A 21053-nucleotide genomic window follows, 5' to 3' on the forward strand; every position below is an offset into this window, starting at 1 on the left:
ATAGTCATGCTTCTTAAAGATATGGTTGTGTTAAGGTAAGAGGGAGGGATTGGATTGGGCAAGCCGCAGTCACATCTGAGCCTTGAGTAGGTCTGCAGGAAATGAATGTAAGTCAACGTAATATCCCCACAGTGTGTGTTTTGTGTGTGTGTGTGTGCTGGAGCCACCTGCATACAACCAACCAAATGTCACAGCTGAACTCCTCACCGCACTGAGAGCATCACATGTGAGTACTCCTGGATTTATGGCACTTTTTGTCATTTTATATGATAGCAGCTGATTCTCAGGATTTATTTTTCTTAACCAGAGAAGACACACGTCAGGGAAGTGATACGTGAACGGGAAAAGTAATTACTCTTCCAATACTTTTGTACCGAAACTCAATCTGGTCTCAGCTATGGTCACATTTTTCTTAGAAAAATGTTTCTTCTGAAAGCCTGGTTTCTCTCAGCCTCTTTGCTGTTTGTCTTATTCTATATGATTTAACAGCATTTTACTTTAAAACAACAGACACAAGTAATCTCAACTCTACATTCAAAAAAAGGCCACTAATCATATTTTGCAAACACAATTAGATGATAAAAATACTTGAATGCATTGAAATTATTGTGGATTCAGTGGTTTTGTTATCATAAAGGTCTGAATGTGTTTTTGTTCTCTATTCCCTCAAAGATGAAAACGTACTAAACAGCAGTGCAACATCTAGATTTTCAGTTTGAGCATTGATGGATGCTGTTGTGCTAATCTTACACATATGGTTCCTAAATTAAAGTTCCAAAAGAGGATTTGTTAAAGTTATCTGTGCAGTTAAAAATCTGAACGTGTCGGATGAGAAGATGCTTCATCGTGTTTTGTCTGTTAGCTGTTGGCGTTAGCGGATGCTAACAGGGCTCTCTGTGCAGCAATATGCCTCAAATCACAGGAATAAATATAAATACTGTTTACAAGGTGCCTTAATACACCTAACAGTTAAATCATGAGGCACGAACATTGATTAACTTTACTTAAAATTAATTTTAAAATCATTTATAGTGCTGATTTTATAATTTGATCAATGCCACTAAAATAAATATTTGAATATATTGGTAAAATATATTTAAAATTCTAAAATGTCTCTCAAGTTTCAACATAAACAAAAGACTTAAACGCTTGTATTTAATAACAACCAAGACAATATTTTTGTTTTCCCTTTCTTTGAGCGTGACAGCCAATAATGTTTAAAGGAGATCTTTGTCAAGTAAATAACCTCCATGTTGGATGACTCCTGTAGAAATATCGCATAAACTGTAGCTCCAGAAAACATTTGTATTCTTGTCTCAGTGTCAGTGATTTACAAACAGCAATGGTGAGCAAGGCGCAGTTTAATAGAGACAAACGGGAAAATATAAGGTACCAAATACAGTTTTAGGACGTGTCTTCCATTTACATGTCATGTCTGCCATAAAGTTTCAGTCATGAGTGTTTTCAGAATTATTTCATTAAAAACAAACAAAAAAACAAACAAACCAGTTTGCATCCAGGAATTAGCCAAAAAGTTGTTTCTACTGCAGACTTAGTGACTTTCCAAAGTGTGACAGACTGGAGAGTTGCACTGGTAACTACTGCTTGCGTGATAATATGACACTGAAGCAGCATCAGTTGAGGATCCTGGTGGTTCAGAACTCTGAAATGATCCTACTTGTGTGAATATACTCTATGAAAGAGACCTGGACATGTTCACCGAACTCTGTCTTGTTTCTGTCACATGTCAGATAATATTACATAAATTGCAACGATCTTCAGGCGTTCCCACTGTTTCTCTTTCAAAAAAAAAAAAACCTTTCTTTTGACATTAAAATGCTTAAAAATAAGTCTTGTGGCATCACTGCTGCCATGAAGCTGCTCGAAACAATTTGACCGAATATGCTGAAATGGTAAACGTCGGGGTGTCAGTGGACGGAGGGGAACCGTAACATGTAGAGCCACATGGGAAGCAGCCATAGGCCGCAATGTACGGATGTCAGGCGGGTCTGGATTCTGTTTTTTTCTGAATAATGTTGCTCATTATTGCCCTAGTGAACAGGGAAGTGAAGTTTCTGCCTTTTATAACAGCAGCAAAACCGAACCGAGACAAAACCGAATGCTTATTATATCCGCTGAGGCGTTTATTCTTGATTTTGTAAACTTTAATTGATTCTGCGAAGGTCTTGGAGAGAGCGAGTGATGGAGGATGGACTGCATTCTTCTCATAGTTTAATTAATTATGCAAATGTTAAGTTACATATAAAATCAATGCATTTATAAGAAATGTGGCATGAAAAGAATTCAGATTTGCGCAATTATGTATAAAACTTGTGCGAACTGAAACTTGTAGTCCAAATTCCATTCATTTGAGACCCAAATTGTTTCATATTTTGATAACTTGCAGTTAATAATATAATTCTAATGAGAGCTGTCAGTGGTTACAAAGAAAACAAAACATGTCAAAAAAAAAAAACTTGGGAACTACTTACTTAAGTGGAAAAACAATGTCTATATAAATGTGTGCATTTTACTTGAATATTGTAATAGTTCATCTTTTAAAAGTTACTTTTTACTTCCATCTCTCGAGATATTAAGTTGGAAATTTAAATTTTTTACCACCAGCTTCTGAGCCGGGATGGCGAACTCCGATCATGATGAAATCATGAACGCTGAGCATCCCGGACCGACTGGCCACATTCTAATGGACTTTTCAGCAAATTAATATTAAGATCAACCCTAAATGGCTGTAAGCCAAGTCTATGAACTGAAAATACACTGATTTAAACATTTCCTCCTAAATATGGCTCCACGATATGAAATAGATTACTGTAATGATGTTCAGTCAAAATGTAGATAATCGACGTTCTTCCTTGTGTAAAGGTTTTTTTGGACGCAGTCTCTCAGGCGGCCAGTTGTCCAGGTCTGCTTCAGAAGTTTATGAAGTTTCATTTGTGAACATATGTGGGAACAAAGACCAATGGTTTGGAGACAGCTATGCATATTGCAGCTTCTTCTTTTTTGATTCTGAATGAAAGAAAATGGTAATAAGTCTTTGCTTTAATTAAAAATAATGTTCCCTTTTTTTTTCCCACATGTTCACCCAGTTGTAGAGAATCAAAACAAAAATAAAGAGCCGGCATTGTATACTTGAATGCGCGCTGAAGTCTGCACCTCACAGATATCAGTCGGCTCTTTCTCCTCGTGGTTTTGTTTGTTTCACGGGCTTCGGTGTGCTCATTAGGATTGAGTTTGGATGAATGACTTTGGCCGGTCAATAGCGCTCCCTCACTTGACCATAAAAGCTCTTCTTTGCGGTATTGTGCATTGTTAGCCGAAGAATTCACAGCGCGCGCACCAACCTTCCATCACTGCGCGTGTGACGTTTTCTAATTTCACATCCACAGATGGGAAGCAAAGCCAAAATAAAGCTTCTTTTGTTTTGCATCTTTACAAAGAACAGACGTCAGTATATTTATTAATTTCTCCTTCCCGGAGTTTAGTGGCGAGCAACAGGTCCCTGTTTGTGCCAGGATTCACATCCAGGGGCATAATGTGTGTTTTCTTCTCCTCTGTAGGCCATTACCAAGCTGTGTCTCCCCTCCTCGGTTGTGAAAATAAAGCGTCTGTGCACCAGGGGTGTTTTCTTACGATACAATAGGATTCCCTCTTCATGGCTTCATAGAGACCTGCATTACTCAGTTCTCTTTTGCAGTGTCTCCCACAAATGAACACACACAAGCGATAATTCAAAGTGAAACCAGAATTTCAGAACGAGTATGTGTCACTCCCCAGGAGTGGAATTCACTTCATTTTCCCTGCTTGAAGATTTCTAATTTGAGATGAGCACTAATATCAATAAAAACAACAACAACAACAAAGTTATATAACCACTTGATGAATTGAAAAAAGTAGGAGGGAGGTACAAATCTGTGTCATACTGGGTGCCAAGCAGCAGCTTCTGTTGGCTGCAGCCGCCGTCGTGTTGATTTGAGTTTTCGGAGCAGCAGGAGCGCTCACAGAGCAGCGAGCAGGTGCAAACTGATCCCCCGGTACGAGTTTTACACATTTAAAACAACAATCCTCATTATATATAAACCCATCGTTTGCTGGGTGGCTTCCCATCCAGTAAACTCCCTTCATGTGTTGCTTTAATTCTGCAGGCTTCTGCTCTCTCGAGCGGAGCCCGGGCTTAAATAACTTGTAGATGTTGATGGATCGCTGACCGGGCTCAGATTGAAATGATGCATTTTCTGGGTTCATGAAGTTGTCATCTCATTTATTACAAGAGCGCATCCGCTGCCCCGCGCCGCCGCGTGTCAGCTTTGCTGCTTTATTGCCTCACAAGTGGATGTGTTCTTAGGAAGCTCAGAGTGCCGTGCAATAAACCAGGAAATGGAGCATGATGGTTAAATTGCTCCAGGGCTGTTACGGTGCCGTTGTTGATGCTTGCACCTGTGTGAACAGCAATAAACATTAAGCAGGAACATTAATGCAGCACAACTGTCTGTGTCCATGCAAACTTAATTTCAACTGATTTTTTTTTTTTTTTTTTTTGCGGCTAGATAGTTGAAAGATTAAGATAAGATAAGGCTGAGAAATTTTAGTTTTGGCACCGTCGGATAAAAAAAAAGTAGCAAATGAGAACAAGCTTAGTTTTCTTTTATTAAAATTGCTTTAAAAAATTGATTGAAGCGTTGATTATTTTGATTATTTTGATAGTTTCTATTCTGTTTCAATATATTCATATGCCACGTTTGAAAGCAAAGTTAATAAGTGCTTCACCTGAAAGAAGCACAGCAGGAGATAAAATGTAATACAAAACAACACAATTCAAATGAAACACTAGCGGTGGGATGACAGATGAAGATAAAATATTCTAATTAAAATGTGTTTTCAAAAGAGATTTCATAGCAGATGGGGACGAGCTCAGCCTGATTTTCCAGAGCGCCGGGGCCGTGACAGAGAAGGCCCTGTGGAACCTGCTTTTTAATGTAATCCTGGATATCAGAAACAGAGACCTGCCGTCGGACCGCAGACAGTGTTTTTATTCATACGGTGTAAAACGTTCAGGTACTGGTAAATACTCGGTGGGCAGAACCATCTTCACCTCAGACACCTTCCTCAAAACTTGAAGTCAACTTTAAAATCTAGTGGTAGCCTGCGCGGTGAAGCTAAAGCTGAAACGATGCGCTCTGTTTGGTTGGTATTATTGATCAGCCTGGTTTGGCATTTTGTGTCAACTGACGTTTGTTTATGCTTGACGTTAATTGAAAAGGGAGTTGCAGTTTTCTGAAGAAGTGTGAATGCATGAAAAGTACATTCTAGATGTGTGGGTTGTTTTTTAATGATTCATTTTTTCTTCTTTTTTTTTTTTTTGTAGCTAGTCAAAATTGAACATTTGAACAATATGTTGAAAAGATTTCCAGTGAGCGTTCCTGCGGTGTGTGTGTGCGCCACACTGTATAAGCCTGAACTGATCTGGACAGTTAAAATGCCTGATATGTTGTCTGTGTTGATTTATAGAAAGTTATTTGACAGATCTGAATGTTGCATGCACAGAGAGAAAAACAGCAGTGAGCCCAGGACAGACCTCTGAGGAACGCCACAACTTAAAATGTTCAATATTACAAATACAGTCATTGATACTAAACTTGAACATCCTACTTTGGAGATATAAACAATGCATAGTTCAACAGTTTCCACATACCAAAGCATGTCTGACTAACAGTGACTGAAAACGATTAGAACATTTACCTGAAAAATATCGAAAAAAAATTGTAATCATACGCTTCATGCTTACAACTAATGGAAGACACAGTATATGCATTTCTAACAATATATACATCGTGTTACCTGCCATGTATTGGGGAGGTTTTTTGTTATAAGATTTGGCGTTATTACTCAGGTTTAAATACAAACTGAAAAAACTTTTTTATGTAGTTTTACTGAAATCCAGTCCTTTTAGCAGGATTACATTTTTGCCCTCACCCTGATACTGATGAGTGAGAATGGTCATAAATGTAATACGTGCCAAATTAACTGTTAAAACAGCTAATAAAGCTAATAAAATATAATCTGAACTTATATTGTAACTACGATGCTGGAGTTTCTTTTTTCTTTTTCTTTTTTTAATTCAACTGCCTGTACAGTCTGTGGATGGTTCTCACTGCAGATGAGGGGATTTCTGTTTTTGCCCTCACTTTAGCTGCTGCGAATGTAAATTGATCCATGTTCAGCTGCATTCCTGGATATATTGACATTGCGACAATATAAAAAAACTAAAAAGCATCATCAGTGTTAACTGAACATCAGTGACGTCGGGGCTTTTTTTCAGCTCGTTTCTGAATGTTTTCCTAACGGCTCGATGATCCATCTGGTTGTGTTAATCATCTCGATTATTGACGGTAAATACTGGTTGTTGTGTGAGCGCGTAAATGCTGTGGAACTGTTTTTCTCCACGTCAGTCCTTCGTCATAAACCTTGTCAGCTGAAACCTGAGCTTCGTGTTTGCAAAGCTGCTTTTACACCCGGCAGCAATTAAAAATAACTCTGAAGAAGCAACCTGCTTTTCACAGCCGTGTTGAATTAAAGCGTTTTGATCCTTTCAAATTGATTGGTTTGTTTTGAACATGCATAAATACAACCGCACCGCACCGTAACGGAGCAGTAATCAGTTACTGACATGCAATTAACTGAAATACAAGTTCCTTTGCTGTCCAGCTGTATATAAACAGCAGTAAAACGGAGTGACGGGCGAAGACGGTGTAGGTGAAGCGGTGTGTGGGACTCGTGTGCTTATCTGCTGTTTCAGAAGTGGCAGGTTTCACAATAGATTGAAGGAAGTTCCCTTCATGATGTAACGCACAGTGTTTTCAGGCTCTGAGCAGAATGTCGACCTCTTTTCCACTGACATTTCATTTACTGGTGACAGTAAAGCAGTCTCTCACACACACACACACGCACGCTCGTTGCCATCCACTTTTCGCCGGGACTCAGACTTCCTCACACCACCATGACTGCATCCTCTCATATTTGATACGACAACAGAATAAGTCAGACGCTGCAAACAGAAAGAGAGAGAGAGAGAGAGACTGCTGAGGGAAACCCTCAGAATGGAGGAAGAGGAGGTAGAAGATAAGTTCATGAAAAATGTGAATCACCTGAGTTCTGGCTTGTGGCCCACACTTTTTCCTCTTTCAGTACTTAGTGACACAGAGTGGTAGGCTCGCCCGCGTTAGGTGAGTGAGTAATGAGGGAGTCCTCGCTTTCAGGTGTTTTCCACCAAAATAGCACGTATTCTTCAACTGAACAAAGGAAAACAAGGGGCGCATCGAATCTCATCTTTGCAGCAGATTTACGCGCTCGCGCCGTTCTTTAGGAAGAGGAATCATTCGAAGTGAACGCTTCACCTCGACGGAAGGGTTTTGTTCTGCAAATAAATGGCTTGTTTCATTCGGAGCTCGAGGGGAAGCGAAGCAGGTGTGAGCCCTTCGTGAAGGAAGCGCTCAGACAGGCAAAGAAACCTCAGAGAGGCACATGAAACGTGTGCGAGATGTTTGTTTTGTCCTTGTTGTGGTTCGAGCCTCTAAACTGCGTCGGTTCAGCCGTCGCTCTGAGCTGATCCCTGCAGCTGCTGTGAACCCGCACCTTTGTCCACAAACAGATCGATCAATCAATCTTTATTCACACAGCACTTTTCACAGAGTGAAGTTGATTCAAAGTCAATTTATCCCTGTTTTTGCATGTATGTACACACACACACACGTATATTATACATATTATTGTGTTTTAACAGATGGGTGGGAGAAGAATATTCGCAAACTGATTGTTGGTGCATCTGTGCCTTTAATACTTCTCATTGGCCCTGATACCTGCATGTCTGGCTTTGATTTGCACCGTTCCTCTCTCGCATGAAGCACTGGTGAACAATTTTCCAGCAGCCCGGCGTGGAAGACACAATAAACTCAAGACAACTGTGGCTACTTTGCGGGATTCTGCTCCCGTTTTGGAAACTCTCTCGCAGCGAAAACTATCATCCGAGGAGCGCTTTACCAGCATCTACCGCCTGTGATCACGCTCCAGCAAGACGACGCAGTAACGGCATCCATCCACGGAGCCGTGAGTTCTCCCTCTGTGACGATAAGGAGAAAGCTCCGAGAGACGAATTCGCAGCAGCAGAAATCCACAGATGTTCTTTCACTGTTGTTTTGAGAGCAGTCGTGACTCTACAGCAGGCTGTGATCAGAGTTCAGCGGGCGCAGATGTTCAGTTGCCCCACAGATGTCCAGAAACCCATCAGGCTGGGTAGAAGCATGACTGCACCACGCAGACCTGGACTGGTTTTTTTGGTGTTTTTTTTTTTTTTTTCAGACAAGCTGTAAAAGTTTCTTTATTGATTCAAGCAGCAAACTGTGGCGCGACTCGACAGGATCGCTAAATTTACATTTGGCGCTTCGTTTTGGAGGAGAAATACTGGCTAAGAAAGACAAATAAAGACAAAGTAACGTTACATTAATGCCTTGTTGTATTAAATGTTGAGAAATGTCCACAGTCCTGCCATGTTTAACACTAATATCTCCAAAAGCAAATACAAACAAGAAAATGAGCAAAAAGGGAATTTCTGGTGAAAGCTGTCGGAGTGTTTCGCCTCTGTCGCACACAAACTTAATCATTTATACAGAACATCTTCAGTGGCATGAAAAATCACATTCTCCTCAACATCCTCTTTCTCTTTTTTTTTTTCTTTTTTTTCTTGAGTTTGAATGTTTTACTTGATGCAGCAACTTCTGTAACAGAAAAGAAAAAAACAGCGAGCGGCTTCAGGCAACTTAAAGAGAAAATCTTGCATTTGTTTCTGTCATAGGTCTCTTTACTGGGCTGAAATTTGCAGATTTCATCCAACTATCCTGAATTCACACTTGTTTGAACAGCACTGATGTTCACCGTGTCCACAGCTCAACTTGTTTAGCTCTCAGGAGACAACTAAATAAAACGTAACCTTTTTAACTTGTTTCAGGATGTCCTTGTCAGTGCAGGAAGATATAAAACAAGAATAGATCTTGGAAATGAAATCATATTTTAAAAAATGTAAGGATCCAACATCGGTTTACCATTTTATTTCACCTGAACACATCTTTTGTGTCCCGTTCTTCAAATTCCGTCAGACAAAACGGAGCGAACACCAAGTAACTTCATGCAGCTTGAGGAAATATATTTCATTCATTGGGTTTTCATTATCCGATTCAACTATTCAGCGAAAGGCCCGATCTCTCCTGCTTCTCGGCGAGGCGCGATGCGCTCGGCTTCAGCAGCTTTCCTACGGCTTTATTAACTCAATTATCTTCATGATGTTGACAGTGACAAGTCTTTCATGGGTGGGTCAGCGCGGGAAAGCCAGGAGACTGGAGCTCGCTGTGAAATATGTGAAAATCACTTTACGAACAGCAAGATGCTACGCGTTATCATAGGGTGCAATTTTACAAATGAATCTTTTCATTTATCGCGTGCTGAATCCATTTGTTGAGTCTTGGTATGGCTCATTTTTCTGACACAGTGTTGACTTATCCTGCATACGAAGAATTTATATTACATGTAAAAAAAACAAAACAAAAACATTTGCTAACAATTAGCTCGGCGTGTTCACAACAGAATTTGTTCACCTTTTGCGAGCCGTCTGACGCACGACGGTGAATTTTTCATGGTCGGTGGGTCCGTGCGAAGCGTCTCACACACTGGCCGTATAAACAGTCCCGACAAAAAGATGTGCAATGTCACCAGTTGCAATTTCTATGCTTCGCATATTGTATTTAAAAACATAATTTCGTCCTACTATGCAGCTGTCCCATAAAAACAACCCCCAGACTCTTCCTGTTTTTCTCCTCCTTCTATCTGAGTGTTTAAATGTTACCATTTTAATTGGCGTTTATCAGCTGCTTCTCTGAAGATTGGTCCAGCTGTTCATGCTCCAATCCTTACACACTAATTATGTATCTAAATCAGTACAATTATACAACCTGGGGAAAATTACAATAAATTAGCCCGTAAGCTGCTTGCATGTGTTTTTTCTTTAGAACGTGTTAAGAATAGATAATGAATCCCGCTCACTAAGTTTGTGATTTATGGTTTTTACTCAGACACTAAAGCTGCAAATGTTATTTTTATTTGTTGCTACATTTGAGGGATGTAAATATAAAAACATAAAGAATCAAACATAAATCTCACTTAAGTCACACCGCTACGGTATCATGTGAATTTTTTGTTTTCTGCTGTTTCTTATGGAATAATGTTGGGTTTTGTCATAAACAACAGTGAAACAGTTTTCGATGCTAAACTAAAGTTTCACAAAGAGAGCTGTCCACGGCGTCCAATCAAAGGCTACTGTTGCGATTTTGGGTTTGATTAGCATATGTGTGTCTTTCTCCAGACCAATTGGTGCGAAGGGAGGTGCACCGCCTCTTAAAAAGAAGGCTCCTTCGATAAATACACAACATTTCCACCGGATCACTGGGCTCAGAGGGGACATCCAGCTCTTAGAGAATACTGTGAGTACTCCACACGTTTCAAATCTTTACAAAGTTTAGGAGGACGTCGACATGCTTGGGTGAATAAAATTAACTATTGTCACTTCCTGGTTGGACGTGTTGTTGAGACGCTGATGACTGATCTTGTTGGACATTAGTGAGTCCAGTGAGGCTGAAATCTCGCATAATATTTTATACAAAATGCAGATTGTTAGACTCGTATACAAAACAGTGGCGATTCAGTGTGAATATATTCAAAAAATAATAATTAAAAAAAATGTTTTTGGGAGAACAACAGTTTTTAAACTACTTTCTTAAAATACATTTTGTATTTTTATATTTAGTTATTTTTGTTTGGTGTTTTGTTTAACTTTCTTTTTGTTAATCTGTCACTTTACAAATCTTAAATGTACCTCTCAATGTAAAACATCATAACAGACCATTCTTACAAATCATTTTCAGCGTGAACGCTCCAGATTTGACATCAGTAAATTATAAACAGACAGTATTGATATGTTTTACTGCATGTTTTTTTTTTTTTTTTGTGCGTGTGCGTGTGTGATTGATATCATCCTTTATATATTTCAGTATGCTGGGAGTTTAACCGTTTTTACAAACCTAAACTGCCTTAGATTTTTTTTTCACAAGAAACTATACATCTGAAGATATACGATTTTGTGAAATTCACTGTTACACTGAAAAACAGAGTGAAATAAACATTAAAGCGTAATTCAGCCTGCACTGTCTTTCTGTTGCTGCTCTCTTCATTTTGAGCTTCACCTGTCTGACCCTCTTCCCCCCCTCCTCCCTCTTGTCTTCGCTGTATTTGTGGTTGAAGCTTCATCTCCTCCTGGTTTCTCAGTTAAAGCTCCTCAGGTGCAATGACTCTAAACACATTTGTCACTTCTTCTCCTCTGTAATTCTATCTTTCTCACAAACTCTGCCTTCAATGTTTTACTGTTTTGCAGCATTATTTTCTCCGTATTTTTCGTCTTTCTCTGGTTAAAGTAGTTTTGTTATGTGATCAGTCAAATCGTGATGAACACTGATGATCTCTCCCCGCCTGCTGTTAGTTGATGCCTATAGACAACAGCATCTGGAAAACTGCAGCTCTTGGATGATCTGTGACTTTATAAAGCGGTCGAAGGACGAATGACTGAGGCTCATTGATGCATGTGGTCCCGTGGAGGCTCCGCCACAAAACTAACTAACAGGACGCTGCAGCACATCTTCAGAAGGCCGGGCCTCGACCGGTCAGAGCTGTTCCACTGTCAGCCAGATGGTCAGAATAGTAACATTTATGGGTGTATAGAACATATACGATACATTTTTTAATTTACTTTACACTCATCATCTCTTGTTTCATTATCTGACTTCCTTTTCGTTTGGTAGCTGCTTCATGGTGTGCTCTGCCAGTGCAAATGACGAGGATTTCCTGTTTACGCTAAGGTTGTTATTTTTTTCAAGCCACATTCATGTTTACATTTTTTTTTTTTTTTAATCCTCACAATTATTGTGTGCAGAATACTTCAACTTTAATGAAATTGGATCCTCATCCTGGGGCATTTGTGGATGTGGCGGGCTGTTTCCACGTGCATAACAGTGATTGTTTTCACCACTAATGACGAAAACACAGACACACACACACATTTTGAACTAATTGCTTTTTCAAGATAGTCGACACTGTGTGAAATAAAGTGATGGCGATCCAGAAAACTCGAACTACGGACATTTCAAATTGCATTTGTAGACTATATACACACACGCATATATTAAAGTATACGATGCTATACTGTGGAAACATTTCTGAAATCTGATCGCAAGTTACAACATGTGTTGTAAAATATTAAAGGTACAATCAAACAGCCGTGAAGAATCAGATGACGGCGCTCCCTAAATCAGATAACCTGGAAGCTGATTGTATGCTTTAATTATTAATACCCCAAAACATTAATGCGCAGACTTCTTCATCAGTTTTGACATTCAGTATATTTTACTGCAATATTGTTGAAAATCTCAGCAAATAGTTGATCTCTCGGCCTGGTGCGCTCGGCAACTCAAGAGCCGCAAGTAACTGGACGAAAACCGTCTGAACTGTCTCATTTTATTCACAATCCTCCAATCAAAGTGATTTATTGATTAATCTTTAATTGATCTTGGTGTTTAATATTGAACTAGATAAAACCGCTCACCAGTCGTTTCATTGGGGGAAACGCTTGAAAAGAATAATTCTTTTTAAAGCACTGATTAATAAATCAATGCTTTTTAATAACAGCCTGGATTTCATTATTGGCTGAAGACTTTCAAGGTTTATTAGGATTGAATTTCAAAATGAAGAGATGCATTTTATACACTTATATCCAATTAACAGGGGCGGCGTACATTAGGAGCAATTACACCGAGAGAGGCAGGTGTTTCGTATGTTTTGGCCGTCTCAATGACATAGACGAGAAGAGCAGAATATTGAGAACCTCTATCTGTATAACCGTCAAACTCAATACCGCTTCAAACGAGAACGTACAAATCAACAAAATCTTTCCTTAAAATGAACTGTTGTAAAAGGAAAAGTTTATTTTCTCACTAAACTACATGTCACTGACTCCAAAAGTTTGTCTAATAACGTGGCACACATGTGCAAAATGTACAGTACATAGTTTGATTTTAAAAAAACAAAATCAGCCTTTGGGTAAATATGTAAAGAAGAAATCTAAGTGTGTGATTACAAATAAGATATACTCTATATGAACTGATAACACTGTAAAATGTTCAGTTTCTTCTCTTTTGATCAACTCTTTTCTGTCTGGACTGATGGATTTGGGGATTTTGCATGTTTCACCTCAATAACAGACAATTTAAAAGACTTTCTGACGTACAGCAGTGTTTCGACAAAAAGGAGAGAAACATAAAGAAGTGAAACATGAAGGCAAGGAGAGAAGCATCGACTTTAAACCACACTCTGTGAGCGCCGCCGATGCTGTGGTCTCTCTTTTTTCTCTCAGTAAGCGTGGAGAGATCCGTCTTTCGTGGAACACGGGAGGAAGAGAGGGGGTGTGAAAGGCAGAGGGGGAGGAGAAGAGGGGAGGATTGGGATAAGAATCTGCACCTTAACTAAATCAAGTCCCACCACAACCCGGCGTACGCTCTGTGTCTCTTCCCCTCCGACATTTGTCTGCCTCGTTTCATCCAAAGCCCACCACAGACCGCCTACTCTCGGCGCTCTGAACCCTTTGTCTTTTATCTTCTTAAATCTGTCAGAATCTGGGACCACCACAAACCCCTCACTGCTTCCTGATGAATAATCATCTGCAGCAAAACCTAACGTGCACAGAGTCATTTTGCCTTAATTTTCTCTGTGTAGTTATCGGGTTTATAGAGTCACTTTAATTATAAAATTTACTCTGTTGCCCTGTAAGGTCTTTATGTGGATCGTTAAAGTTTGTCTCATGTATAAGATGAAAATGATTCAGGTGTTTTGTTCCATTTGTCTCAGACATCACAAATGAATATCTTCTTATATTATTGTTTAAAAAATAACTCTTGAAGATGTAAAATGTCTGAAATATAAATAGATATATATAACTATATTGAGGCTGTTCATAAACTGAGACAATGCTCATAAAGTCAGAGTTTATATTCTGATTGAATTACAGATGCATTGATTTACAACTGACACGTTTTTGTTTCATGAGCTTTAATTTAAAAGAATTCATTTCTGACTTAGCAGAGGAAGCAAGTAGTCCATCAGAAGAAGTGTTGTTTTAAAGGAATATTCCACCCAAAAAACGATTTGGCCTCATTTTCTACTCACCCTCATGCTGAGAAACACTCTGGATCACTTTTTTGACGTTTCAAATGCAGTTGGAGATGTTTGGGGATTTTCGTAGTCAACAAACAGGGACCGACAGAGCCCGACAGAAAAAAAGGTCTATAAAATCCACAAAACGTGCCCATTTTCCTTCATACTGCTCGTCCGCTGTAATCCAAGTGTCCTGAGCGTGTAACGTCCATAATTAATTCTTAATGAGGTCATTTAGTACATTTTAAGAGCCCAAACAGTGCGCTGTCGTACAGCTCAGGTGCATGTCTGCGTGCGCACCCTGCACTACGGAAGCCGCGGCAGACCAAGCAACACGCTTGCGCCCTTTCAGCAGGACACCGAATTCAAAGCTTTAAAAAAGTAGCAAATCACTTTTGTGATTGTCCACAGCTCGGTCACTCACAGCAGAATATAAACAGCGGAACTTCTTCTTCTATGCTTGCAATTTAGAAAAGTAGTCGCTGAAAGCGCGCAAGCATGTTGCTTGGTCTGCCGCGGCTTCCGTAGTTCAGGGTGCGCGCGCAGACATGCACTAGAGCAGTATGAAAGCGCACTGTTTACACTCTTAAAATATACTAAATGACCTCGTTAAGAATTAATTATGGACGTTACCCGCTCAGGACACTTGGATTACAGCGGACGAGCAGTATGAAGGAAAATGGGAACGTTTTGTGGACTTTATGGACCTTTTTTTCTGTCGGGCGCTGTCAGTCCCTGTTTGTTGACAACGAAAGTCCCCAAACATCTCCAACTGCATTTGAAATGTCAAAAAAGTGCTCCAGAGTGTTTCTCAGCATGAGGGTGAGTAGAAAATGAGGCCAAATCGTTTTTTGGGTGGAGTATTCCTTTAAACTTTAACACAAAAAGAGCTGTGATGGTGTTCCGCAGGGCTTCGTGCTCGGCCCACTTGTTTTCTACAGAACATTCTCTGATGGAGCAATTAAGCATTAAGTGGTTTACTTTTAATGATGCACTGTACTTTCGTGCCAGGACGGCATCTTTCCCTTCTTGGAAATATTGCACAAGGCCAATAATACGCCTTTCTTGAAGCTGATGAGGCATTGTTTCCTTTAGACAAACCAACCAAGAGTCAGGATCATTCTTGCACAAAGTGAATCTAATTTTAAAAAAGTCTTGTTTTGATCATTTTCAACAATGTTTTGCAGATTTGGGAACAAGATGAAGTACTTAATTGAGGCTGTTCTCATTCTCCACTCTGTACTTTTGTCAGTAAGCGGTAAGTATCACTGATCTGATCAGTTCAGATGCAACTGGAAAAGTTTGCTTCTTGATGCATGTTATCATTCTCTCCCGTAGGAACTGAAAAGGTGATCTACGCTCAGGTGGGACAAAGTGTTACTCTTACAGCTCCAGGGGGGAATCAGGACAAATACGCCAGATGGTACTTTGTTGAAGATGATAAAAACCACGAACTTGGCTGGATCAATACTTTCGGGAGATATGGAACTATTGCAGGTAGAGAACAGACCGAGATGCTCAAAGATAACACTTGACTTAACCATAACCCAGAGAAACAATTCTATACATCACAATCATGTGTTTCTGTCTGTTTAGTAATCTGTGCTTCAACACTTGCTTTGCAGATAAAAACTGGACATTATCCTTAACTGGCAACTCACTGACCATCGAACGCATACAAGATAAGCAATTTGGAAAATTCTTCTGTGAATTTTCCCAGGGGATTATAAAAAAAGACAAAGCCACTTTTAAACTTATCAAAGTTAAAGGTAAGAGTAATGGTGCGTTCACACCGGGCGCGAATAGCGCGGCGAGTGCGGCCGATTTACATAGAAAACATATGGTTTTCGCGCGGCCAGGAAGCGGTGAGCGGTCACGTGGTGCGAATTCAGCGAATTGAGCGGCGGCCGCTCCACTGCTCTACTCGCGCAAACCGCGCAAACCGCTCTACTCGCACCGCTGAAAGTTGGGAATGTTGAACTTTTGAGCGAATTCGCGATCGGCGAACCAATCACAGAGCCGCTCTATATGATGTCATTTATGACGTACCGGAGCCCCCGGGAAACACCAGAAATGGATGAGAAACTGAACACAGCAGTCGGCACTCGCCCTGGCGCAGCTCCTGGAGTAAATGGTGAAACTCACCATACTGTGAACGCCTCTGCAAAATATTACGAATCCAGACACGTCGCCTGGAGTCGCGACGACGACGTTGTCGGGCTTTATCAAGCAAATAAGCAGACCGCCGGCAACAGAGACGCGAATTCAGCAGCAGCCGCTGTTGGGTCACAAAATGCACACGCGGCCAACCAGGGGCGAATCGCGCTCCGCTCTTCGCATCTGGTGTGAACGCACCATAAGGAACTATGTGGCACGAGGAGTTCAGTCACTTAACATTTACCAAGATGCCTTGATTTAATTTAATTATTTCAACATTACACCATGTGTTGACATGTAATTATTATGTTTTTATTTATTTGATGTTCTGTCCTATACATGTTTAATGTCTCCCTCTCGAAAATTGTTTTTAAAAGCAGTCGACAAACTTGAGGCATTTGCAAAAACACTGACATTTTCCTGCCAAATGCCGCAGCATTAGGATCAGTCTCTATAAACAGCTACCGTTATGATGGGAAAACTCAATAAAATTGCAATTTTCGAACATTTTCAACGAAACAATGTTACTGGATCATTTGTTGGATTTAAATACAAGACAACTAAACTTTTGGTTCATTTGTATTTTTATCCAAGGATTTCAAAAAATATTCTTGGTTGGCGTCGGTGGGGCAATCGAAGTGCTTTATCAGGATTAAAGAATTTAACATTTCAATCTGTTCAGGATATATAATCGTGTTCAGGAGAGAATAAACAAAATGGAACGAATTAACAGATTGATCTTTTATTTTTTGTCATCGGGGCTGTTCAGAGCAGTTTCTGCAATAACAATGAATTTCTTTCATACTTCCAAGTCCTGATGAAAGTAGTACAAAAATTATCTACATAGAAGATCATTATCATGTCAAATGTGACATATTTTATGAATTTGGCATAAAAAACAGCAATACCAGACCAATGAAACGTCCAAAAAATAAATAAGACCAAAGATGATGAGATGATGATTTTTTTCTCTGATCAGTTTATCATATTATCACTGATTCCTCCCCATCAGAATAAGAATTATATATAATGAACAAATTTATTTAACACCTAATCTCGTGTGTCTGATTATGGTAATCTGTATAACTGTGGAAATCATGATTTCTTTTCCGCCACATGTCAGAAAGTATGAATACAATGAAAAAGTACATTTTTCACCATAGTTTAATTCTATTAGGTAAACTTCATTATGTATATATATTTTTTAAGATTTATTAAACAAAAACTAAAATATTAAAATTCTAATTTATTCTTCATGAAAATCAGGAATGTAGTTTCTCAAAATATTTGAATTTTTCATAAGATCAGAATCAACAATCATCGAAACCAACAATGAGACTTCCTTGTTTTCCTGCAGGAAAAAAAAAACAAGCAAAAACAAAAAAAAAAAAGCTCAAATCTGAATTTTTGCTGGGATGCTGATGGCTAAACGGTTAAATCATTATCAGAGCAATCCCAGATCATCTTCAGAGCTGCAGGGAGGTGTGGGCTGGGGAACAGCTGGAGACAGAAAAGGCCTCCCTGCACTTCATTTCTGTTTCACCAAATCGAGCATTGAGGCCTTTGAACAGTGAAAGTGTGCAGATTGTCCTTCAGCATGTTTGGCTTTTCTCTGTGGACTCTGGATTCCTCCCACAGTCCTAAAACATATCTTGATGAAGACGAAAAACCTGACGAATTTGATTTAAATGCATCACACCTTCCCTGCTTCTGCTGTCCTCTGTGATAGTGCTGAAGCCGGACTCTGTCCTTCTGCCCGGTGAGTCTCTGTCTCTGGACTGTGGCGTGGAAACTCCTCGGGATCGTCCGACACCCGACATACACTGGCTCAACCCTCAGGGACAGAGCGTGAAAAATACTGTCAGTAAAACAGTCGAGCATGAAGACAATGGCTCGTGGACTTGTGTTGTCGGAAATGACTACAAAGCGCAAGTTTCTGTTCCCGTTGTGGGTGAGTTATCGTTGATGCACAAACATAGCGCGTGTTTGTTTTACCGAAGGCTACAGTCACTCCGAGGGTAACATTTATCTCCCTTTTTTTTTTTTTTTTTTTTTTTTTTCAGATCTCGCTGCTCCTGAACGTGATTATACATCCACAGACTCTCGGCTCACCCTGCCCTGCTCTATTCCTTCATACGTCTCCTGGGAGCAGATCAAACAAAAGGGCGTCCAGGAGATTCAGTGGCACTTCTCCCCTAAACCGCCGTCAAGTCCCTCTTCTGATGAGCCACTGAGGCTCATGTACCTCTCTCCGGAGAGTTCGCTGACCTGGACGACAGACCAAGGCAAAGACCTGAAGCCTGCCTCAGATGCAACAAAAGGGAGTCTGTCTTTGTACAAAAATCAGGCGAAAGTGGAAGACCGAGGAGACTACACATGCTCCATGACATTTAGAAATGGAGTCACTCTGAAAAGGACTGTGCACGTACAAGTGCTGCAAAGTAAGTCCCAGCTCCTCGGTGCACACACACATCTGGTATCCCGGACTCAAGTCTCACATTACCGACGAGGAGAATAATAAACAGGAGGAACAAACCTCAAGGGACATTTTTATAGTGGGATACACAAATTATATATCGAGGGCAGTTAAGTGTCTTTTCCAGAGAAAGGAATCAAGACCCCATCCTCTTCCTCCACTCCCACCCCCTGATTTTACCAATGATTGTCCTATAAAATGTGTCACTTGCTCTATAGTTATCTTACCGCGCACTCATTTATCTTTTTAATGTCTACTTCCTGTTCCTCTTGCTAATTATCATTCATAATGAGTGGGAGATGTTGTTTCACCGCTTCTGCTCTCTTGTACCACGCGACTGTTCTCGTCTCCCCGCTGTACACTTTATTTGGAAACGTCTCCCAAGTGGCGTGTTTCTAATTCGGTGGTCAACACAGTCGTCTGGCTCCACTTGTTTTAACGGGTTATAATGAGCTTTCCCTCTGTCAGGAGAAAGTGACAACGCAATGAATCTTAATTGTACTTTCTTATGGCGTAAGACCAAGATTCATCATGTTTTTTTTATATGAGCTCACTGTGAGGTCAGTGTGAGTATAAGACAATCTAAATGGCTGTCAGGCAATCGAACCCTGTTCCGCGGTGACTCTTCATCACACTGAGGCCTTCCTTCATTTCATTTCTCTGCAGTCACCCCCTTCCCGGGAGCAGAAATCATCTATGGCCAGAGCGTCAGCCTGTTGTGCAGCACCGGTGAACCCCTGACCTCTGACCTGCAGCTGAAGTGGTTCCCGCCTGAACGGTCGACCGTGCCGACGTCTGACCGCCGCGGCGCAAATCTCACCATCAAGGAAGCAGGAAGTGGAGACAGCGGGCAGTGGAGGTGTGAGCTGTGGCGGAGCGACGAGCGCCTGACGTCCGCCGCGCTCAAGCTGAACATCGGTGAGCGCGACCTTGAGGTCGCAGGGTGTAATGCTAGAGACCTAATCTTTGTAAAGTTCACTGACTGATGTTTATTGTTGCCACACGCAGAACCGAAACTGAGCATGTGGATGCTGGTGATCATCTGCAGCGCCGCAATCATCCCCGTCCTCCTCTTTATTCTCACGTTCATCCTCTGCCGACGCCATCAAGTAGAGTTAAACTATTCCTCTGTGATCATTTACACTGGATCGCTGTGACATAAAGACTTACTTCTCTCTCTCCCTCTCTCTCTCTCCCTCTCTCTCTCTCTGTCCCTCTTCAGCAGAAGAAACATCCCCGGCATCGCCTCTGCCAGTGCAGAAAGTACGCACCCACCATTTTCTGGCCTGGTTAAATGGTTCCAAAGACACATTTAAACTCACACACTCATCAGCAGTAAAATCTGGGGATTTTAGCCATAAGGCATTTTTTTTTTATGAAGATACAAACATTTCTTTAACAAAAACAAAATAAAAAAAAAAAATCATTTGCACTGATGATATCTTCTCATCTCTCTCTCGCTTTATCTTTCAGCCCCAAGCCTAAAGGATTTTACAGAACGTAATGTCTCCGGGAGAGAAGGCTTCAGGAGCGCTCCGCAGCTTGGACTTGTTAAATTTCCGCCTTTCCGTTTTTCTGAATTCAGAGCGTATGCGCTGTTAGCTGTGTGCGATCTGGGAGTCAGAGAGACGAGGACGGGTGTACAGTACAGTTGTTTCTGAATCAAAAGATGTTTTCACTTGTACATATCAGACAAATCTGACTGGTTTTAATGTAACAAATCAGAATTATGAGCAACACTTTTAAGCAACTTTATTTCATTTATACTATACCGAGTTCATCTTTTTGGAGACAAAATGTCTTGTTATGTTAAGTCAATGTTTCTATAAAGCTTTTCTGTACCACAGTGATGTGTTCGTGACTCTATTTAATACGAGGATTCATTTTCAGCACATTGACGAAAAAAAGGACCGTCATAGTTTTTAAATAGTTAATCAGTGATCGTCCAAGAGAGCTTGGGGAGACATCTTGGAGCTCGGAGCGCTTTTCTGACAAATTCTCAGATACATGAAGGAACAGGGAACATCGTACCACGTCTGAATGTGTGTGTGTGTGTGTGTGTGTGTGTGTCTGTGTGTGTGTGTGTCAACCACCACACAGT

The 21053-nt window shown here is 40.5% G+C and overlaps 1 protein-coding gene across 2 annotated transcripts; it reads left to right on the top strand.

Annotated features, from left to right (window-relative positions):
• The first annotated feature begins 126 nt into the window (after window positions 1–126).
• Window positions 127–20792, top strand: cd4-1 (CD4-1 molecule). Of its 2 annotated transcripts, none has more exons than XM_030103141.1 (11): window positions 127–226; window positions 10427–10544; window positions 15507–15577; window positions 15658–15816; window positions 15945–16088; window positions 18206–18427; window positions 18540–18917; window positions 19619–19870; window positions 19961–20061; window positions 20175–20215; window positions 20426–20792. In XM_030103141.1, the coding sequence occupies exons 3-11, from the start codon at window positions 15520–15522 to the stop codon at window positions 20454–20456; spliced, it is 1386 nt and encodes a 461-aa protein (XP_029959001.1). In that variant the 5' UTR covers window positions 127–226; window positions 10427–10544; window positions 15507–15519; the 3' UTR covers window positions 20457–20792. The 2 variants fall into 2 exon arrangements, with proteins under 2 accessions (XP_029959001.1, XP_029959002.1); XM_030103142.1 differs by having other exon boundaries at window positions 20178–20215.
• The last annotated feature ends 261 nt before the right edge of the window (window positions 20793–21053 follow it).

Source organism: Salarias fasciatus, chromosome 11 (assembly GCF_902148845.1).
Source record: "Salarias fasciatus chromosome 11, fSalaFa1.1, whole genome shotgun sequence".
Classification (NCBI taxonomy): domain Eukaryota; kingdom Metazoa; phylum Chordata; class Actinopteri; order Blenniiformes; family Blenniidae; genus Salarias; species Salarias fasciatus.

Bases quoted from the DNA above. Each gene is read 5' to 3' on its own strand.
- cd4-1 (XM_030103141.1), top strand. From the start codon at position 15,520: ATGAAGTACTTAATTGAGGCTGTTCTCATTCTCCACTCTGTACTTTTG. The intron at 15,817-15,944 runs GTAGAGAACAGA...CTTGCTTTGCAG, and splicing joins GAGATATGGAACTATTGCAG to ATAAAAACTGGACATTATCC. The intron at 18,428-18,539 runs GTGAGTTATCGT...TTTTTTTTTCAG, and splicing joins AGTTTCTGTTCCCGTTGTGG to ATCTCGCTGCTCCTGAACGT.